Genomic DNA, 22,331 nt, shown 5'->3' with positions numbered 1-22,331 from the left:
TAATTAAGGAAACAATTCAAAAGGTAGGATGATATCTGATGGTAAAAAAGTTCGAGGGAAAGAAGAATTGACTGGTAAAGCCAATACACTTCAAGTTTATGTTGGCTCGGCATTTTGGAAAAATACGACAAATCTCCGAATTTTGTGTAACTGTCATCGCAATATTATTTCACTGCACTGCTTTTGTTTCCGTCGAAAAATATCACTTATTCTTACTAAAGGCAAAAATAACTGCTTATTGTATTTGTCTATATATCTGATTGCCATCAGATAAAGAGACCAAATTAAAAACTATATAAGTAGAGTAAATATGCCGGTAGTAGTAATGAGCAAATAAAACCAATTTTTCAAGATCTATCCAATAAAGAACATCTTAAAAAAGTGTTCGCTTGGCTTAACACAAAATTGCAACGAGCTGTTCAATTAATTAATTTAAAATGGTTGCTTAAAAAAGTATTTTTGTAAAAAAAAATTGTCAAAATTGTAATGAATTTTTCTGATATTACATACAATGAAGTTATATTAGGACTTGGTGATTAAAAAATGACAAAAGATTTATGATTGCTTAAAAAAAAAGGCTTTTTTCACAAACAGTTTTTGCCCATTGTCAAAAATGAAAAACCCTTCAATTAGTAACAGTATACTTGTTATTGAGCTTAATAGCAAGTTTAAAAATACTGGTATTAGTAAGGAAATAGTTAAAAAGATTCTTCATAAAAAAGGAATCGGGTCAACTAATGCAGCTAGAAAGCCATTGCTCAAAGTCACGGCTAGGCTCAAAAGACAAAATACAGTGTAGAGAAAGACTTCACTAGATCAAAGAAGATTGGAGCAAAGTCATCTTCAGCGATAAATCGAATTTTGTGGTCTTCGATCAAAAATCAAGATTTATGGACCGAGTCGTTATACCAAGATTAAAAGAAGGGGCTGGTATCTGGGGTTGCATTTCCCATAAGAGTACTGAACGTTGCAAAGTGTATACGGACTGAATTAACCAATTTACCTATTAAAATACTCATAAGATTAACTTTTACCATCTGCGCAACTTTTTATGGTGAAAGCCAAGCTTGGAGATTCCAGCAGGACGGAGCTACAGTTCATTCGGCATTGTCAGTCCAAGACTGATTCAATGAGCAGCAAACTGGGATTTTACCAAGGAGCGCTTGGTCTCCAGATCTAAATCCGATTGAGAACATTTAGTCATATATGGATGTCAAAATGATACCAGTTAACGTACACTGATCAACATATCTTGCGTTATATTACAACATATTGCAATATTATTGCGTTTTCAATTAAAATTGCTACAAATTGCTCAATAAATTGACAACCAAAAATGCAACAAAATTTTACAAATGCAATGTGTTTTTAAATGTAATTTAAATGCACTTAAATAAAAATAATTCCGATGCTTTTCTAATTACCCTTGTCATTTTTTTGTTTTACATACGTTTAATGTGTTAATAAGCAGTAACAAGGTTGTTGTTAAAATATTACAATATTATTGCAATATTATTGCAACTGTGTAATATGGATTTATTGCAAGTTAATGTGGAATTATTTTTATCGGTTTTAACGACTTTGAATGATTTTAATGTTCAAAGTGGCGTTTTGTACATGCGCGGAACGAACCTGTCTGGTTGGAAAATTTGTTAAAATTTTATTTGCGCAATGAAACGAAACTTTTTTAATAGAAAGTACGAAAGAAAAATTTTACACTCTACAGCTGAGTCTACGTCTTCTGAAGAGGACATCATTAAAAGTAGTTCTCAGTCCGACGCACAGTGACTCAAAACAGCAAAAAAATGGTAATAAACCCCTCACAACTTTTCTATAAGTTAAGTGCCCTTTTTTAAATAATATTAAATTGCAATAATTTTTTATTTCAAAAGTATAAATAATTGTTTCATAAAACTTTTATTTTGTATTTTATAGTTAAAAGAAGTAAAAAAATTTGATATTATTTTCAAAGAAATCTGAAAAATGTGAGATTTTTATTTAACTAAAATAGAGTATTTTTAATTTAAATAAAAGTGCATATTTATTTTAAAGATAATCTTTTGGCTCTATATATTTCAACTTTACTCAAAAGTAAAAAAAAGTCTAATTTTTTTGTTAAAATTTAAAGACTTTTCTAAAAAAAAGGTTGCAAGTAATTGTATTTTTTCTGTTTATATATCAGCTAAAAAAATGTTCCACCGAGTTCCAAAAATATATACATTTTTTCTAGTTAATTAACATTTCTACTTTTAAATTATAAAGGGATTACTGCGGTCTCCTGCGGTATTGGAAGTTATTAAAGAAATAAAAATGTTGATAAACACTTAAAAACCTCGTTTTCCGCCATTTTTAAAAGTATTTATTATTTGATAGGTACAACATGTTTGAAAAAGCTTGACTGAACAACTTTAGTATTTCCTGTAATATAAAGTTAACTTAGTAAAATAGTGTTATTACAGGATGTAACAATGTGACAATTGTTAAAGCCATTACAAAATAAAATTTTAAACAGTGTAAAGTAAAAAAATATATAATGTAATTTAAAATGTTTCTGATTTATTAGTTTTATTATATTGATGGTTCTTAAAAACAATAACAATGAAAAGATTAGATCTTATCCCAAAGATACGTGAACTAGGAGTGGATAAATTAAGATTATGGAAGGATTTACTTAATGAAATAAAAAATACTGAAGAAATTCGCAAAGAAAACTTAAATAAAGTAAAGGTTGCTTTAGTTATATTTATTTCAAAGGTGAAGAGAAAACTAACACAATGTGGACGAAATTATGATACATTTATACAAAAAGAAAATCGTTGGCTTCAAAGAAACCTTATGAACAATAAAAATTGTCATTTTGGTTCTGGAAGGCCCCATAAGCAATGGAATGTTCTTGGAGAGCAAAGCAAAAGAAAAAAAATAAAAGAACTAGCCACTGAACATCATGAAGCTCTATTTTTAGCTTCTGCAAAAAGTGCAAATGCTGCTGGAGAAAAAAAAAAAGCTTCTTTTTTAAAAAACAATATCTCAAATCTTTTAGAGATAGAAAAAGTTGATAAAACTTTGGATAAAACCTTTCCCATCATTATGAGTGTAGAGGAAGCTCTTGCATTAAAAATGAACACTGATCTCAGCGATAAACAATATCAAATGATCAGAAACTCAGCTCTTGTTCACAATGTACATATTTATCCTACCTTGCACGATATTTTGGTGGAAAAATTGAAATGTTATCCTGAGAATATACATTTTTCTGAAATTTCTGCAAAGTGTACTCTTCAAAGCATGTTAGATCACACTGTGAGTAGAATAACTGAAATGATTGATATGCCTAATTGTGGTCAAGGTAACGAAATATTTGGAGTTTTATATGGAAAGATTGGTTTTGATGGAGCATCAAGCCAAAGTGTTTATAAACAGAAATACTTTGAAACAAGCATCACAAGTATAGAACTTAAGAGTGAAGAAAATCTTTTTAGTACAGCTTTTGTGCCTTTATTGCTCAAAGTAAAAGATGGCGAAATTTGGAAAAATGCAAATCCTTCAAGTTGTCACTTTTGTAGACCTCTTCATCTACAATATAAAAAAGAGAGTCCAATTTTATCCAGAGAAGAAGAATCAGATCTAAAAAATCAAATAAATACCTTAAAGATGTTTTGCAAAGTTTTTGATATTGCAGGAAGAAAGGTGACCTTTAATATCAGCTATAGAGTTGATCTTACAATGTTTGATAATAAAGTAGTTAATGCACTTACAGAGACAAAATCCACTCAATCCTGCAATGTTTGCAATGCTAAACCCAACGAAATGAACAATATTGATTTATTAAAAGCAAAAACTGAGAATGAGTCAGCCTTGGGGCTTGGAATTTCAGCTTTGCATTGCTGGATAAAATGCTTGGAATTTATTCTTCATTTGAGTTATAAAATTGAAATTAAAAAGTATAAGCCAAAAACAATTAAGGAAAAATTATCTGTAGACTTAAAAAAAAAACAGATTCAGGAACTCTTCATGGAACGGTTAAGCTTATATGTTGACATGCCTAAAACTGGGTCTGGAAATACCAATGACGGCAATACTGCCAGAAGAGCATTTAAAAATAGTAAAGCTTTTTCTGAAATTACTAAAGTTGATTGTGATATAATTGAAAGATTGCATAATATTCTCATAACCATATCTTGTGGATATTCTATTAATATCAATGAATTAGATTTATACTGCACTGAAACAGCTAAACGTATAGTGAGTTTGTACAACTGGTATGTTATGCCTCCCACTGTACATAAACTGCTGCTTCATAGTTCTTCCATATCACATAAATTACCTTTACCAGTCGGGGTATATTCGGAAGATGCACTGGAGAGTTTAAATAAACAGATAAGAAATTCTAGACTTAAGCACACGGCAAAAATTTCAAGGTTAAATACAATGATGAATCAGATGCACTACCTTCTAGTAAGATCAGATCCAAAAGTATCAAGCATATCTTTTAGAAAACATAAGAGCTATCGAGGAAAACCGTTACCAGATGAAGTTATTAAATTAATTGTAATGTAAATAATAAAATGAATGTAATAAATTCAGTTTTTTTTTCTCTATGTATCAACCTCCTTTAAAAACCATTTTTATAAAAATATCAAGTAGAGTAATATATAAAGATAATGTGTTTGTCTTGAAGATTCTAAAACTTGAAAAAAAAAATTTTTGTACGCGTATAGTCACCTTAAATGCGCGTATACGCGCATAAGCGCACGTTATACGCGTCGAAGCTACGCATAAAAAAAAAATTTGTTAATAAATTTGAAATCTTTGACCCAAAAATTATTATTTTGATATATAACATTATTGATTTACGATTTATGTCAAATTTTATTTAATTTTTACCGTTTTTTGATCGTTCTGAGTCACTGTGCGACGGTAGCGATACGGATGATAATGTTAACAATGGTAGATTTACCCAAGAAACAGAAGAAATTGTAGTATCTGAGCCTGAGGAAGAATCAAAAGCTTCCATGTTTCAGTTTTTTAGTTGTAATCCATTTGAAAGTTCTTTATTTGATCCACTTACCAACAAAACGTTTATGTTTTTAACCTTATTGTATTTAATGATTAGCAATTCATTGACTGAAATCGCATTTGATCGTTTTTTGAAGACTTTGCTGGTATGTAAAATGTAGCCTACATTGTGCGATGTACTTGTAAATGAATATTGCCAAGCTAATGAAATTACCAACCAACTTGGCCCTTGATTAAAATATTTTAAAACTCAGACATCTTCAAGTTTAGTGACTTTTATTCCAAAAATTTTCTGTAATAGGTAAGCTACTGTTCAAGCTTAGAGACTTAATAAAATTAAAATTAAATAAAAATATTTTGTATATTTATTTATTGAATGGCCTGAAAAGTGGGTTATTTTAGTGTTGTCAGGCCCTAAAAGTTATTTTTTGGCGTATTAAATTTTATTTTTTTTTTAGTTTATTGGCATAATTTTAAAAAATTACAAAAACAAAATGCATTTATTGTCTTGGGCAGACAAATGCCACTGAAAACCTGAACCAGGGTGCATTCCATATTTTTTTTTTTTTTTTCACAGAATATATATCAACAACGCCAAAGTTTATTTAATTTTTACCAATATACCAAAAAAAAAAAAAAATTTATAAGGTAATAACAATTTTGTACACCAAAAATAAAATGACATCAATTAATAATTACATAAATTAACAACATCAAATAAATAAAAAATTTTGTAAAAATACATAAATTTATTTAAAGTCGCTAAACATGGAAAGTTGCTATATTTGAAGATTTATAAAAAGTCTTAAAGTTAACATTCTCTCTTCCTAATTATTGCAATAGTTCCATGAAAGGATTTAGTCAATTTATTTGCTTAGGCTGCATGGGCTGCAGCACGCACAGCCTAGCCATGGCTTTATTCTAAAACTCTCCATTTACATTAAAAATGGATACAGCCAGTCTATTCAGACTAGTCTTTGAGCCTGTCATATCAAGTAATGCACTGCAAAAAATGCTGCTCTGGCAGTTTAGCTCTGGCTACCATCAGAAATGGTGCACATTGCCAATAATTTATAAAAAAAGTCTGAGAAAATTGGCATAAGTAGAGAGTCTTTTAATTAGGAACATTCTACATTACTGTCTAGTCTTATTTTCATTTCAACTAAGGTTGGGGCCTGGGTTGGTTGGTAAAACTTCAATAGCTATACTTTTAAAGTTTTAATTTTTTTTTTATAAATTTTCCAGTGTGTAGAAGACATACCTTCATCTCTTAAAATGATTCGTAGATTTGTTTAAAAAAATGTATTCTCCCATACTGAACCAACCCATACATATTATTGTCATGATTGCTGCACAGCTTTAGTTGACACGTAAACTAAATCTTCATTGTTCATCACATATCTTTATATTGGATATTATTAGCCAAATGAAACTTGTTTTATCTCAAAATTTGGGAGCAATTAAATCTTATCAAATGGAAATTATATTGGGTAAACGAAAGAGTGATTTAATTTCGAGACAAAATTTTGTCGAAAATATGAAATCTAAAAATGTTTTACATATTCATTTGTTAATGTCAACTGATGGTGGAGAACCATACACAAAAAAAAAGACTACAATCTGGCCATTTCATGCAATTATTTTGAATTTACCATCTTATAAACGGTTTCTAATTGAAAATACATTACTTCTTGGTTTATGGTTCTCATCATTAAAACCTAATTGGCATGCTTATTTGAAGGTAAATCAATTATTAATAGTTATTTTTTATATTAAAATTATAGTTAATTGATTTTCCTATAGTGGTAGAATTCTTTCACTGTTCCAGCTGTGGAACAGTGAAAGAATTCTAACACTATAAGTAATGATAATAAACAACAAACAAACAACAATTAGGCATAATTACTATATTACTAACTATTTTTTAGGAGTGCATTAATGAAAAACTGTTTGAAATACCCCTTGAAATTAACAATGTCCAAGTTGTTATTCATATTGTTGGTTTGGTTTTCGATTTACCTGCAGTGGCCTCAATTATCAATCACAAGCAATATAATGGTGAATTTGGATGTCATTATTGTGAACATCCTGGTAGAACAATTGAATAAAAACATGGTTCAGCAAGAATTTATTCACATTCAGATACAAAATATAATCTTAAAACATCTGAAATGTATGCCAAATATGCTAGATTAGCTGAAAAATCAAAAGTATGTGTATTTGGAATTAAAGGCTTGAATATCTTTAGTGAAATGTCATTTGTTAAAGTGCCAGATATGATACTTATTGATGTGTTACATCTGTTTTACGAAAATTGCTCAAAAAAACTTTTAATTTGTTTATTTTCTGTTATCAATAAACATGAAGCATTTTTTATTGGTAGTGCTGCAAAATTAAATGCTCTGGAAATCTTACTTGCTGATCAAAAAATGCCACATAACATGCCTAAGCCACCAACTATTAAATCATTTATACATTGGAAAGGCCATGACTTTAAAAACTTTATTTTATACTTAGCAGTTCCATATTTTCTGCCATATTTGAATCCTGACTGCATGATGATGATCTATTCTCTAGTAATTGGCATGCGCTTGTCAAGCAGTGAAATATGTTTAGATAAAGTATCAGTTATTAGCCAGCTGTTTAATTTTTATCAAAAATCATTGTCTGAGTTGCTTCCTTTATATATGAATACTATCAATGTTCATCTACTTGGTCATGTTAGCGATATTATTAAAATGCATGGAAGTGTGACAAATTACTCAATTTTTTGTTTTGAAGCTCAGCTTAGTAATTATAAAAAAATGATGAAAGGAACACATGGTCACCCACAGCAGATTGTGCAAAAATTTTTTGACTTCAAAACAGCTTCTTGTTTTTTGCAAACAACAGATCATCCTAAAAAATCTGAAATTTGTCAAGCATTAAATATTGGCATTAGTGAACAGGAAGAATTGCAATTGCTAAATCCTGGCAAATTGTTAAAACATGGTATTGTTTATCATTCAAAAACTTATGGCAAACATAACAGCTACACTTGTCAATTTGGACATAATAAGTTTGGTATCATATTGGATTTTCCTTTAGTTGACAATGTTATACATGTTCAGTTACAACTATTAAATGTGGAATGCAAGTTAGTATCTACTTTTGGTGATATGATTGGAAATGTGAAAGTTAACATTGATGATGACTTATTTTTTATTGTTGAACAAACACAAAATATTGTTGTTATTCCAGCTGACAATCTAGTTTGCAAATGCATATTAATTAAAAGTAAACTACTCACAAAAGAAGTGATAATTTTAACACCATTGAAAGAACTTTTTGAATATGCTTAGGGTGGCTAAATGTAAATTTTGTGATAAATAAACAAATAAACCATGCATGTGTGTTTTTTTATACAAGCATTTTATACAAATTTACAAATTAATTTTATAAAACTTTACATAATATTTTATATAAAAATTTTACATAATATTTTACATAAAAATTTACATAATGTTTTAATAATAATTTACAATATTAACAAATTATTTTTATAAAAATTATGCAAGCATTTAATACAAAAACATTTTTATAAATTTTGTACAAGCAAGTTTTTTTTTATAAATTTTATATTTTGATAACTTTGTAAAGCTATCGTGATTGTGTTGTTTTTAATTTTTTTCATAGGTTTATATTATTAAATAATGGCTTATCCTGGTAGAAATAGAACCAAGAAATTGGATTTTGTAGACACTCAAAAGCTTTCTTCAACATTTGTTCTTTTATGGTACAAGGACTGTGAGAAGCATGAGCGTCATACACCTCCTATATCACTTTCAAATACACTTTTTAAGCATTATTCATCCGTTGAATGCCTTGAGTTTCAAGTGGTAAGTGCATTAAAATACAACTACAGATGACAATTACCCTATATACTTTAATTAAAGTCCACCCTAAAATATAAGCCCACTTTTTAAAGATGTTGAAAAAATTGTAGATAAGAAAGATGTAGATAAATAAATTTAATGTTTTTTTACTTAACAGAAAAATGTAGTGAATGTATTCATTGCAAATAAACAACATTCAGCTGTCATAATATATAAGGGGTCTATTACCCAATGTTGTAAATTTGAAACATCATTGGATAACTTTATGGATGAATTTGGTGACGAAAATCCTAGCAGTGATGAAGTGAGTAAGTTTGCCCTCAATTATATTGAAGGCAATGCTGTGGGAAAAAGAAAACATAATGAAGACCCATCTTCAGGTAACTTGTGACAATTACAAGTATAATATTATATTAATTTTGTTATGAATTTACTATTCTGTGTATGTAACTACAACTTTTAATTGTTCTTGTATTTTTCTATAGATTCAGACAATATGGCACCAGTCTCAGAACGTATAGGCCTAAATGGACCTAAATACAAATCGACTCCTAAATCAAAGGTGCTGAAAAAAAAACGCGTTAATGAAGACCATTCTTCAGGTTATTTTAATAATATTATTACAATTTCGTTGATGTACTTTCTTGAATATATTTTTATTGTTCGTTTCATTTATAGAATCAGACTCCTTTGCATCAGTTTCAAACTATCAAAAAGGATCGTCTAAAAAAAGTGAAGTAGAGATTATGGCTTTGGAAAAGCGCAAGCTTGACATGCTTGATGACAATGTTGATAATGATGCTCCCAAAACCAAACACTGTGGTACACCAAAGTTGAGCAGTCTGTCTTGTTTAGAAGGTTAGTTAAAATACTGTATTTGCATAAGCTCTACCATATTGTGCTTGTACATAGAAGTACTCTATTGTTTTTAACATTAGCAATTTTGGTTGAACAAAAGAAACTTCTCGTTGAACAAAGGAAGACCAACAAACTTCTGGCTGAAATTTTACACCCAATAGAAAATGAAACTATTAATGATAATGTAAGTCAAATTTAATTTTTGTAATTTAGTTGGAAAAAGCTCATCCAATGAGTGCAGCACTAGCTAGTATTGACCGAATTAAAAAAAGGAAATATTGATTGCTTCAGGAAAGGGTGGCACATTAAGGTGTTGACTTTTTGGTAAATTTTTGGTATCTCTAGTTTCCAATATAAAAAACAGATGAACTTTGGTTTGAAAGTAACTGAAAAGTCATTGGTTTTATTTAAATTTTGAAAAAGGTCACCCACCATGACCCTTGATTACACACTGGCTCCTATATATCATTGAATTTTTTTTTCTTCAAAAGTATATCAACCTGGGTCTCAAAAGAACTAGAATTTTAAAGTGTTTTCAAAGTTCATAATATTTTCTACTGAAACATTTTAAGAAATAATATTGCAAACAAAATGTCATAAAAAAAGACCTTTTCAAGTTTTAGATAATTGTTTTTATATATAAAATTTAATCAATTTATTTTTATTTAAAACCATTATTATTTCTGAAATCTCTATGAAATTCTGGTTCTTTTGAGACACAGGTTGATATACTTTAGAAGAAAATTCACTGATATATGGGAGCCAGCGTGTAATCAAGGGTCATGGTGGGTGACCTTTTTCAAAAATTAAATAAAACCAATGACTTTTCAGTTACTTTCAAACCAAAGTTCATCTGTTTTTTATATTGGAAACTGGAGATACCGAAAAGTCAATACCCTAGTGGCACATTTACATATATTAGGTAGCTTAATTTGACCGTGCATTGAACAAAGTTTACTAAACCAGATTGTTTACTAAATCCGAACTCATCTGTATTATAATTTTTAGACCGTGTATCCTAAATTTGATGCCGTTTTTAAATTAAATGACATTCAAAAACGAGACCCGTGTAGCTTCGCAAGAAAATTTATTGTTTTGCGATTTGGAAAGGAGTTTGCTTGCACGCGTATTTGTGAACCAAATGGGCCAACTGCACGCATTCATATGGACAAAGAAGAAGTGCAGGAAGTTAAAGGTGCACTGGACAAAGTTTTCAAGACTTACAACTGGCGTGTTGTTCGAGCGAGTATTAATCAATTTTTCCGAGACAATAAAAGTAGTAAAAAATAGTTTGGTAAAGACTAAAGAAATTAGTGACGTTTTTATTGTGGTGCGGGGTCATGAGCGATTTTAGCTATTTTGTGTTTACAATATGTTTTGAGTTATTTTGTGCATGTGTTATATTTCTGTGTTAAACAAATACACAATCTATTTTATTCTAAATTTTGTTGTCGTTTTGATTTTTTAGAGTTAGCATTTAATATGAATTTAAAGTGTACGTCAATGTTAAACTTTCAGCGCTGTTGTAAAACGCGCTACTGCTGGACGCACTGCTCGTAGACGTTATTCGATTAACGCGCTACTGCTGGACGCGTTGCCGCTGCTGATTGACGCGCTGCGGCTGGATATATTGTCTAGATACTCCAGGAATGTACTTGTGCTCATTTATAATGCTATTTTAAACATTGTTCAGGTGATCCAATGTAGTTGCTCTGCACACCCTGTCTTACACTGCATATTGTATTATGTAACTAGGGTGTACAGCTGCCGCATTTGACAACTAAATTGTGTTGTCTGATTAGTTCAAAAAGCTAGGTGCATGTCAAATTAATTATATTTTATTGCAATTTTATTGTCAATATTGCAATAATAATAACTTAATTTTATTGTCAATATTGCAATATATTGCGATATTATTGCCCAATAAATTGCCAATCCATTGCAAGCGATTGGCAATATTGGCCAATTGTAATTGCAATTTTATTGTAATTAAAAAAAAAAAAATGCCGATTAGTGTAACCTTATCTGATAAGAAAGTTAATTATGCCTATTGCTGCTATTTGCTTGTCACTTAATATATATGCCGTACGTGAAGTCTTTTTAGCCTAAAGATACTAAAGAAGGTTGATATAAGATTTTTATTTAGATTATAAAGTTTGCAAGACTACAAAATTCTTTAATATTTTTATCAGATTTCCTAATTGAAGAATGCAAAACTGCTTTCGTTTCACCTTGTTTCATATTCCTCATCGATAAGCTCTTCGTTTTTCTTTTTTTTTATTATTATTTAGTCACAACTTTCTTTTGTTGGTTAGCTTGCTTTTTAGTTTTCTTTTCTTTAGACAAATGAATTTCATACCTGATCGGAGTATTAGTCAAGAGTCTAGTTTTTTTAATGTTATTTTTTCTAGCCGCTGCTTTAGGGTAGGGTTTTAAAATATCTGATATTATAATATCAACTAAGGGTCTGCGTATCGTTATCGGTATATCGGTATGAACCGATAACGATATAAAATGATAACGATATCAAACGATATGAGTTTGTCTATGAAACGATAACGTATCGTTTGAAACGATAACTAAACGATAACTTATCGTTTGAAACGATATTATCGGCTTTTTTTATCGGTTTATCGGAATACATAAAAATAACGAGAATACCGATATTTATCGGTATAATAACGATAATTTTTACAATACTCCAATTTTTTTTTTTTTTTAAATGCCAAATTTTAGTTCAAATATATGATAAATCTTCAAGTCGAGTCAAGATGTCCTTTTGCCTATCTTTACCGGTTTTAAAAGTTAATCTTTCTCAATTCTATATATTATCTAGATGTCTAACTTCACAAAAATTCTGTAAAGAAAAAGTGAAGCAACACTGTTCTCCCCCAGGTTGAAACTCTCCCCACTCCTGATTTTTTTACATTTAATCAATCATATGCATTAGTAAACACAATATATGTTGTCAAAAAAATCTGAACTAAGAGCTAAATATGTATACTTCCAAAATTAAAACGCATAATTTTTGTCTTTCTTTCTTCCAAAGTTTTAATAAAGTCAGCCATTATGGTAGTCAAAATGACCCATTAATATATATATAGATTAAAGTACCTTTGATATATTCTCCAGCCAGTGTGTGTGTGTGTGTGTGTGTGTGTGTGTGTGTATGTGTGTGTGTGTGTGTATTTATATATATATATATATATATATATATATATATATATATATATATATATATATATATATATATATATATATATATATATATATATATATATATATATATATATATTAACACACACATACATGTTGATATTATATAATATACTTCAGGTAGAATAATGTATTTGATAGAAAGTAATGTATTTCAGGTAAATAGGAGTACTATCAGGCAAACCTCTGATATGTATCCAGACAAATAATTAGCCAGGGTCAAATACTTTAAATGTAGCTGAAAAAATCTGTGGACTCTGCTATTTAAATCTTAGTATAGATTATTTATATTTATGATTTTATAATTTAAAAATAAGGTTAAAATAAGATCAGTTAAAACATTTTTTCTCTTTATGCTAATTTATAGTTTGATTCAATATATTTTTTATTGTTTTTACTTATTTCAAAAACTGTTATAAAATTTTTACTATTAATTTTAGAGGAGTTTCTCATGATTGTTGCAAAAGTAAAGCTGTAACCAATATAGTAGATATTAGTGAATCACTTGGAGATAAACATGCAGAACAAGTAGCATCTGGATTGTTAAAGCATAAAATGGAGAGTGAAAGAATTGTAAGTGTAGAGTAATTCAAGATGTCTACAGGTGGAAATCTTTTCTCTGTTACAGTTGGAGTAAATGAAATTAAGTCAAAAAGAAAGAAAGTAAATCATATCTTGTTCCAAAATATTATGGAGCTATCAAATGCATTAGAACTCTCTAAAAATAAAACCAAAAAATCATGTTCTACTTTACACAGGAATCGAACAAGTGCTGTAGAATCGATTATTAATGTTAAAATGACTGAATTGCAGGAAACTCTGAATATCTTTAAATGGTGGTCAAAACTTCTTAAAAGTTATTATTAATGTTTTCGATCCAAAAAACCATTATTCTTCCTTTGAAATATATGAAGATTCTGGTGTCAAGCAATGCTATATTCTTGCCATTGTGGAGATGGTCTTAGAAAATAATGGCCAAAAATTATTGGCACTTCTTCAACTTGAAGTAAACTTCAGTATGGCATTTGACCTAAAGTGTGCAAATAGTGTTTTTAGAACTTTCAAGTCACTCTGGTAAATACGCCTGTCTGTATTGTGAAGGAGAATGCTCCCTTGAAGCAGAGAAACTAAGGATGTTGGGCTCCATAGACTTATTTTATGATCAATATGTATATGGTGGAAAAAAAAGATTGAAAATGCAGGAATACAAAAATGTAATAACTCCTCGTTTCATTTACTTAAAAGAAGATCAAGAAACTTTTCTTAAATACATTGTTCCTCCACCTGAGCTTCACATTATGATGGGAGTTGTGGATAAACTTTGTACTTTGCTTTAATATGTTTAGCCAGCTTTTCAAAGCTGGTTGAAAACACATCACATATTATTGAGAGGGTATCATGGTGTAGGTTTAGATGGAAGCAATGATAATTTATTTATGCCCCAGTTAGATATTTTAGAAAGGGATGTTACCTTAACTGCAGCAATCAATTTTTTACCAATAATGAATTGCTTGCGTAAGTTTTCATTAGTGAAATCAGCTGTGTTTGGTTTGGAAATGGGTACAGATATTTCTGTTAAAATTGAAGATTTCAAAAGTTCATTTTCTAGTCTTTAACTATATACAAAAGATGTATTTGGCTATGACAGTTTCATGGAAAATACATATTTTAGTGTCACATTTTCACCTTAGTAGATTGCAATAATATTAGCTTAGGTAGCTATGTAGAACAATGTGGTGAATCAGTTCATCACAAATTTAAAAAAACCTTGGATGAACTATAAAAGAAACATAGGACAAAAAAGTTATGGAGAGCTAAACGCTTCTGTGGTAATTTTTAATTTAAACAAGCATTAACTTAAATATCATTTGTGATACAAATGTATTTATATTATGTTTTTTTTGTAAATGAAATAAATAAATATTATTGGGTTATTTTGACTACCATATTGCTGACTTTATTAAAACTTTGGAAGAAAAAAAGCCAAAAATTATGCAATTTATTTTTGGAAATATAGATATTTAGCATTTAGTTCAGATTTTTTTGACAACATATATTGTGTTTACTAATGTTTATGATTGATTAAATGCAAAAAAATCAGGAGTGGGGAGAGTTTCAACCTGGGGGTCAATTTGGAGAACAATGTTGCTTCATTTTTTCTTCACTTTTTCTTTACAGAATTTTTTTTAAGTCAGACATCTAGATAATATATAGAATTGGGACGGATTAACTTTTAGAACCGGTGAAGATAGGCAAAAGGACATCTTGACTCGACTTGAAGATTTATTATATATTTGAACTAAAATTTGGCATTTAAAAAAAAAAAAATTGCAATATTGTAAAAATTATCGTTATTATACCGATAAATATCGGTATTCTCGTTATTTTTATGTATTCCGATAAACCGATTAAAAAAAGCCGATAATATCGTTTCAAACGATAATCAAACCGATATTATCGTTTCATAGACAAACTCATATCGTTTGATATCGTTATCGTTTCATATCGCTATCGGTTCAAAATAATAACGATACGCAGACCCTTAGTATCAACGCTTTCTGGTACTTTATTCAAAATATTTGGTTCAATTATTTGGTGATTGTGGTCAACTTGTACTACAGTCACTTAAGGTAACACGTTGTTGACGTAAATGATGATAACTGTATTTTCACCCTTACAGAACAATAGTCAGAGGGGTTGAAACAAGACTTTATTACCAAACTTGATCTCGCAATAAAATTAGTCTGGAAATTACAAAAATAACTTATTACATTTTAGCTATTTAATAAGTCTGTTTTACTTGGAGGTTGACTTACTCTAGAAAAACTTGGTCATTTTGTTTTTGTTTTATTTGAAACCTTATACATATAACAAACAGAAAGCTGAAGAAAATTTATTAATATTAGATAATACATAATATAAGAATACATAAAGTCATGTTTACAATAAGTATACAACAATGACCTTTCCAGCACATAAATATCAAATGGCAAAGAAACCTTTTTTTCAGTACAACGTCGCAAAACTTTTTTGATAACGATTAACAAACTAAAAAACTTTAAAGAAAAAATCTGAAGAGAAAAAGAGGTTTAATAACAATAACGCCAAAAAACTTTAAATAAATCACAAATAATAAATAATTCTTAAAAACGATTACAAAACACGTGTGGCGAATATTTCACGGTTAAAGGGCAAAAATAATTATACAAAAGTAAACGAAAAAAACTAAATAACTAAAAGTTTAATGCGACAAACAGCAAACCATTCAAGAAAAAATCCGTTAAACAATTTCTTCGAACAAAATTATTGGGCAGATCGATATATAAAGGTTGTTGTTTGAAATAGAAATTCTTTAAAATGTTATTTTAAAAGTTAAATGAATTTCGGTTCAGCATTGACACCCACGACTTTCTTGATTGTTCTGGTCTTGAGGATTATCTTTTAATGTAACTTCTATTAGATCCTCTTTTTTTTCAGGCGCGTTTTCCATGCCAGGTAAAGCTGAAGCCACCTTTCGAAATAGCTTAAAAGGAAGGTTATCGCAAGAATTCATCAGAGAATAATGCACAAGGTGTTCGAATCGCCCGGAAAAATTTATACCTGCTTTACATTGTGACCAGCTTTTGCACTTGTTTCGATAAACATGACGTTCAGTTCTTTAGCTTTAGCTTCACCACTTTCAGTGGCAACTTGTCTAAAAAAACAATTAATTAATTGACTTTACTAGAAAGCTTAAATATACAGTTTCGGTGATTCCAAATATATATATGGTGAAAATATCAAGAGCTATTTGATTAAAAAGACGTCATTGCTTCGAGCCTTTTAAAATGTAAATAAAAGACACAAAGTAAAATTTTTTGGTGTAAATATGCAAAATATAAACGTTTCATGGTAGATTTCAAGTCACCAACTGACAAAAAACATTTGCAATGAAAAATAAAACTAGAGAACATAATTTAATCTTCTTTGACATTGAATAAAATGACACTAGTTGTTAAAAAAGATTTTTCTTTTTTGAGAGATAAAGCGTCTTTTTTTACATTGTTGGGGGTTTTATTCCATAGTCAATAATATCTTAAGAGTTTTTCAAACAATCGTAAAAAAGTTAGCAATAATTAATTGTTTGATAAAAAAAATTGATTTACTTAAAATAAAACAAACCTCTTCTCAGCTAAATCTGTCTTGTTACCAACTAGCATAATAATAACATCACTTCCTCTTTCTACTCTCACATCATCTATCCATTTACTTGTTTGCTGGAAGGAATTTACATCTGAAAAATGAAAATAAAGTTTTTATAACAAATAACTGTGAGATGATTACAAGAATAAAAAATGAAGTTACTTGTTACATCATAAATGAAGTTACTTGTTATATCGTAAACAACAACTGCAACTGAGGAATCCCGAATATAACTTGGAATCAAACTGCGAAATCTTTCTTGACCAGCAGTATCCCATAACTGCAGTCGAACCTTAAAAAGGGAATGATTGAAGTATGATTTAGATAACCACACACCTTTAAAGAAAGGTAATGAAACTTTAGAAATAAAAAACTCTTAAGCTTGCTATTTTACCAAAATGTTTTTTTTTTAATTATTTAAAAATTGCAAATTGTAGGGAATTTATTTAATATATTACACAGCAGTAAGTTCTGTTGATATAGAGGAACAAAAAAAGTTCAGAACTTAACATTAATAAATCAAACTTTGTAGAAATATTATCTTCTGAAATTATATAGCAAAATTATCAAGTTTTAAAAATTATTAAGCCTAACTTCAAGTTCAAGTTGCTTATGTAAAACATTTTCAAGTTAGACTTACTGTTCTATCTTCTAAATACATTGTTTTTGATAAAAAGTCTATTCCAATAGTAGCCTGTCAAATAAAATAGACTGAAATTTGAAATTAGATTTTTATTCTAAAAAAAAGATAAACATAATTGTCCTTCTACAAAAAATAGTGACTAATTTTCTAATAATAATAATTATAATAATAATAAAAAGGTACATTTTTCCTAGAATAATAATAAAAATAATAATAATAATAATAATAATAATAATAATAATAATAATAATAATAATAATAATAATAATAATAATAATAGTAACAAAGATTATTACTTTTCCACAAGGAAAAAAAAAAGAGGTTTTAAACACTTACTTGATATGTGTTATCAAAACTATCATACATAAATCTTGTGATTAAAGATGTTTTGCCAACTACGGTGAATGAAAGTGAAATATTAAACATCAGATTGTCAAATCTCCATAGGGCAGATGTAAGAAAACACACGCAGTTACTATACATAAAAGTTTATTCTTAACTTAATTGTAGTCCTAAACTCAAGAAACTATTACGCTTTGCTGCTGTAAAAATCTACTTAATTTTTGAAAAACTTATTGAAATCTTATTGAACTTATTGACATAAGAATCACTTCTGAAACTTTAAACTCTTCAGTAATTATCACCTTACATGAAGGAAAATTATCACCTTACATGAAGGGAAATTATCACCTTACTTGAAGGAAAAACAAAAATGTTATCATACTATTTTTATATACATATGAAATTTCTAGTGATGCTAGCAAGCTTAGTAGAGTTAAAAGTAAAAATTGGTAGGTAGGGGTTGGGCAAAAATCTATAAAATGCTATATTTTTAAATACTATTTTATGTTTGAAAACTTTTTTTAGAAGAACCAAAGAACCAATATGCATGCATTGATTTATAACATCAGCCATCACCAGACTTTCTATAAGAATACAAATCTTTAATTGACAGTTATTGTTAATGATGTTTTCAGTGAATGTGAAATGAATAATTTATTTTTATTGTTGCACTTGACATTGCTGTTAGATTTAGAAAATAATTGTTGCCACAATTTCCATAATAGTTAAATATTTTTTCAAGCATATTTTGAGACTTGGATATCTCAATGTTTAAAGGTAAAGTAGCCTAGATACCTTAGCCATTTTACCTTCAATTATTAAGGACCGAAAAAGAAAGAAACACAATACCTAATTTTTATATCATTTTGTCAAATTTACTTGTGGGAATTCCATATCAACTCAGTTAGGCTGTTTAATCTCTTTGATTTTGTGGAAACATAAAGCGATTAATGAAACAATTTTCTGGGAAAATTTGGGCATTTAGTTTAAAGCAATTCTTGACATTAAAAATTTAAATACGATTTGATTTACAATTTTAAGATAGATCTGCATGGTAAGTTAAAATATAATTTTATAAACCTGTAGATTTAATCATTCAAAGATAATTAAATTATGCATTTAGGACCAACTTTTCATCTGGAACCCATTTTTAATGATTATAAACCTTAAAAACCTAAAGTTTTTATGTCATAACAAAACATCATTAAATGTTAGAAAAATAGATTTTTTTCATGACTAACCAAGTTTGCATGCTTCTTTGCAAAGGAAGCACCAAAAAAAAAAAAATTAACACATTCTTTAAGCAAATTTAGCTGATAGTCTTGTTTAAAAAATGGTGGTGTTAACAGTGGCTTTCAAAAGTTTAAAAGCATTTAATGAATGATTAAAAGCTTCAATACTAGAAAAATTGGAAATCAATTAAGACAATAGAATGCCTCACAGAAATTATGATTCAAGATTTGTTAGACAGACTGCTCAAAAAGGAAGAGAGTCTAAAGGGATTTCAGGATGTTTTAGCTTTTAAGGTGTTGGGCAATGCTGCTTATATTCTGGAAAAATATTAAAATCAACTCCAGATTTTGGTGATTTTTTAGGTTAAGTTAAATGTTTTTTAGTTTTTAAATAAGTAAAAAAAAAATTATTTAATTTAAAAACTAAAAAGGTGTTTATTTTCTATATAAAAAAAAACTTCTTTATCAAAGCAATTGGCCTAAACCCCAGAGAAAGAGGGAAGGTTGAAACCTTGCTAAAACCTAATACATATTTTCAAAAAGGCATTGTCAGAAAGTTGGTCCTGGTTAGAAAGTTGTTCATACCATCAAAAAAAGATGAAGATCTGATATCACTTCCAAAATGACCAACCTCTGGACCGAATTCATCAATAACAGCTTGTGCAAAGTGAGTTTTATTGAAAGAGTGCAGAATAAGTTGAATTGCCTATTGTTTGTAAGTACTCTTGCATATGATATGATTATTTTACTGATTGGGGACTTATTTTTATTTCAAAGTGTGTTTCAATGATAAATTGGTTTTTTAAAATTCTTATGTATGTATGTATGTATGCATGCATGCATGCATGCATGTATGTATGTATGTATGTATGTATGTATGTATGTATGTATGTATGTATGTATGTATGTATGTATGTATGCATGTATGTGCCAATTTGTAACTGAAAACAAAGCATGTGTTTAAAGAAGAAATTAAAAGCTTTTGCTATGGTTCTTTGTAATGTGCCTCTTATATATACAAAGATTTTCTGATAGTAAAAAAGATTGATTGTACTATCATCCTGATGCATACATTACTTTTTAATTTTCTTTTTAGGTTTTTGTGTTGCTCACACAACCACCTAAAAAAAAAAACACTCAATCTTCTTTAACTTTGGGATTTCAGTTTTGATATATAGACTAATTTTAAAATAACCTGACATAACTTTAACTTTTTTTTTTTCTTTTAAATTCTATTTTATTTGCATATACTGTAGCATATTTTTGTTCTTTGAATGTACCCAGATACATTCAAGTTTTTATATGAATACAGTTTTAAAATGAAGTGTAGATAAAGAAAGAAAGTTTAATGCCATAATTCATAGCTGGCCGTAATGAAAAACTTATAAAAGTGGATGGTTAGAACTGTTCAATCAACAGAAAAATTAGAAAATGTTATAAATTCCATACTTAGGAGATTGGGTTAATTGGAACTATCATACTTTAATGTAAATTTTAAATTTTGAGCTAATTTGCATCATTACAAATTTTAAGATTGAGCAGCAATTTAGCCAACTATTACTGTTTTTATCATCCCAATAGGACTTTTTTTAAATACTAATTTAATGAAAGTAATGACAGTTATAACAACAGCATTACCAAAAATTTTAAGGATAAAAAAAATTTAAACATTCAATACAAAAAATATTTATATGACTATCTACCTTAATTTATTAGTGATATCTCCTTTAAATCTATACTTACCACTTTGTTCTCCAAGAAACACAAGCTTAAATTTTCTAAGGGGATTTCCAAAGTCTGAACCAGACATTTTAATATATTCGTAAAATCTAAAAGAACAACTATTTTAGTTTTTACAAAGTTGTATATATGCATGCATAAGTGTATGTCTATGTATGTATGTATGTATGTATGTATGTATGTATGTATGTATGTATGTATGTATGTATGTATGTATGTATGTATGTATGTATGTATGTATGTATGTATGTATGTATGTATGTATGTATGTATGTATGTATGTATGTATGTATGTATGTATGTATGTATGTATGTATGTATGTATGTATGTATGTATGTATGTATGTATGTATGTATGTATGTATGTATGTATGTATGTATGTATGTATGTATGTATGTATGTATGTATGTATGTATGTATGTATGTATGTATAAGTCTATGTATGTATTATAGCAGAATTACAAATATAATGTAGAGATATATTTCTAATTTCACCACATTAACTGCTACAGTAGTTTTTGATTTTTATTTATTAATTAGTATGCCACGTCCGTAACCGACAATCGAACCAGTGCGTGACCCCGAGTCCGTTAACTAAAATAGAACCTGAGATAACGTTCTTTCATACCGATAGTTTAAGCGTATGGTATTTAGAAAAGGCATTAATATAATTTAAAATTTTATTTTACAGATTGTGAAAACTAGAGTGAAATGGGGTCAAATGAAATAGTTAAAAAATTTAATTGATTTTTTTTTAAATTGTAGAGAAATTTGAGCTGTATTTAAATATACACTAATCAAGTAAAAAAAGTTTTTACTTGATTTTTAAAAAACTTTATTTAATTGAAAAAAAAAGTTATTTAATTCTACCCTCACATTCGGGGAGAATGAAATACGTAAATCTATGTGTAATTAAAACAACACTTAACTAAAAAAAGCAAAAAGCAATCAATATTAACAATTTAAAAAACAACCAATAATAAGAATTAAAAAATAACCAATTAAAAAAAACTTTATTTTTGTGATGATGTTTGCTGTGATTTTAATATGCGTCAATAATGTGCCAATAATTAGCTTTGCTAATTATTGACAAGATTCACACGCTGCATAATTTTATTATTATAACGGTTTTTATAACGATTGTTAATTGTTGACAAGAGTCACAAGTGGTATGTTTAAATGCTATATATAGCGAACAATTTTTTTTGTAAAGTCGTCGAGGTTGT

The 22,331-nt window shown here is 28.5% G+C and overlaps 2 protein-coding genes and 2 pseudogenes across 4 annotated transcripts; 3 read left to right on the top strand and 1 right to left on the bottom strand.

The window, feature by feature from the left end:
- Positions 1 to 5,172: 5,172 nt before the first annotated feature.
- Positions 5,173 to 8,402, top strand: LOC149881865 (uncharacterized). The gene is made up of 2 exons (XM_090066784.1): positions 5,173 to 6,757; positions 6,945 to 8,402. The coding sequence occupies exon 2, from the start codon at positions 7,188 to 7,190 to the stop codon at positions 8,355 to 8,357; it is 1,170 nt and encodes a 389-aa protein (XP_089922910.1). The 5' UTR covers positions 5,173 to 6,757; positions 6,945 to 7,187; the 3' UTR covers positions 8,358 to 8,402.
- A 289-nt stretch (positions 8,403 to 8,691) lies between these two features.
- Positions 8,692 to 10,900, top strand: LOC145190993 (uncharacterized; annotated as a pseudogene). The gene is made up of 6 exons (XR_016445003.1): positions 8,692 to 8,894; positions 9,049 to 9,271; positions 9,377 to 9,493; positions 9,570 to 9,749; positions 9,830 to 9,933; positions 10,758 to 10,900. The product of XR_016445003.1 is annotated as an uncharacterized LOC145190993 (transcript).
- Positions 10,901 to 13,061: 2,161 nt separating this feature from the next.
- Positions 13,062 to 14,873, top strand: LOC149881864 (uncharacterized; annotated as a pseudogene).
- Positions 14,874 to 15,842: 969 nt separating this feature from the next.
- Positions 15,843 to 21,246, bottom strand: LOC145190854 (ras-related protein Rab6-like). 2 transcript variants are annotated; one of them, XM_090067240.1, is made up of 7 exons: positions 21,108 to 21,246; positions 18,127 to 18,185; positions 17,788 to 17,841; positions 17,334 to 17,439; positions 17,127 to 17,238; positions 16,566 to 16,659; positions 15,843 to 16,488 (listed from the first exon to the last, which is right to left on the bottom strand). In XM_090067240.1, exons 1-7 carry the CDS (start codon positions 21,172 to 21,174, stop codon positions 16,354 to 16,356), a joined length of 627 nt encoding a protein of 208 aa, XP_089923366.1. In that variant the 5' UTR covers positions 21,175 to 21,246; the 3' UTR covers positions 15,843 to 16,353. The 2 variants fall into 2 exon arrangements, with proteins under 2 accessions (XP_089923366.1, XP_089923367.1); XM_090067241.1 differs by having other exon boundaries at positions 18,127 to 18,265; positions 21,108 to 21,219.
- Between the last annotated feature and the right edge of the window lie 1,085 nt (positions 21,247 to 22,331).

This window comes from Hydra viridissima, unplaced genomic scaffold (genome assembly GCF_058129835.1).
Source record: "Hydra viridissima isolate aposymbiotic clone 2 unplaced genomic scaffold, HvirCarnegie_v1 scaffold_11, whole genome shotgun sequence".
In the NCBI taxonomy this organism is placed as follows: Eukaryota; Metazoa; Cnidaria; class Hydrozoa; order Anthoathecata; family Hydridae; genus Hydra; species Hydra viridissima.
The sequence above is the reverse complement of the archived record's forward strand: the minus strand, read 5'-3'. Positions and strand labels throughout refer to the sequence as shown.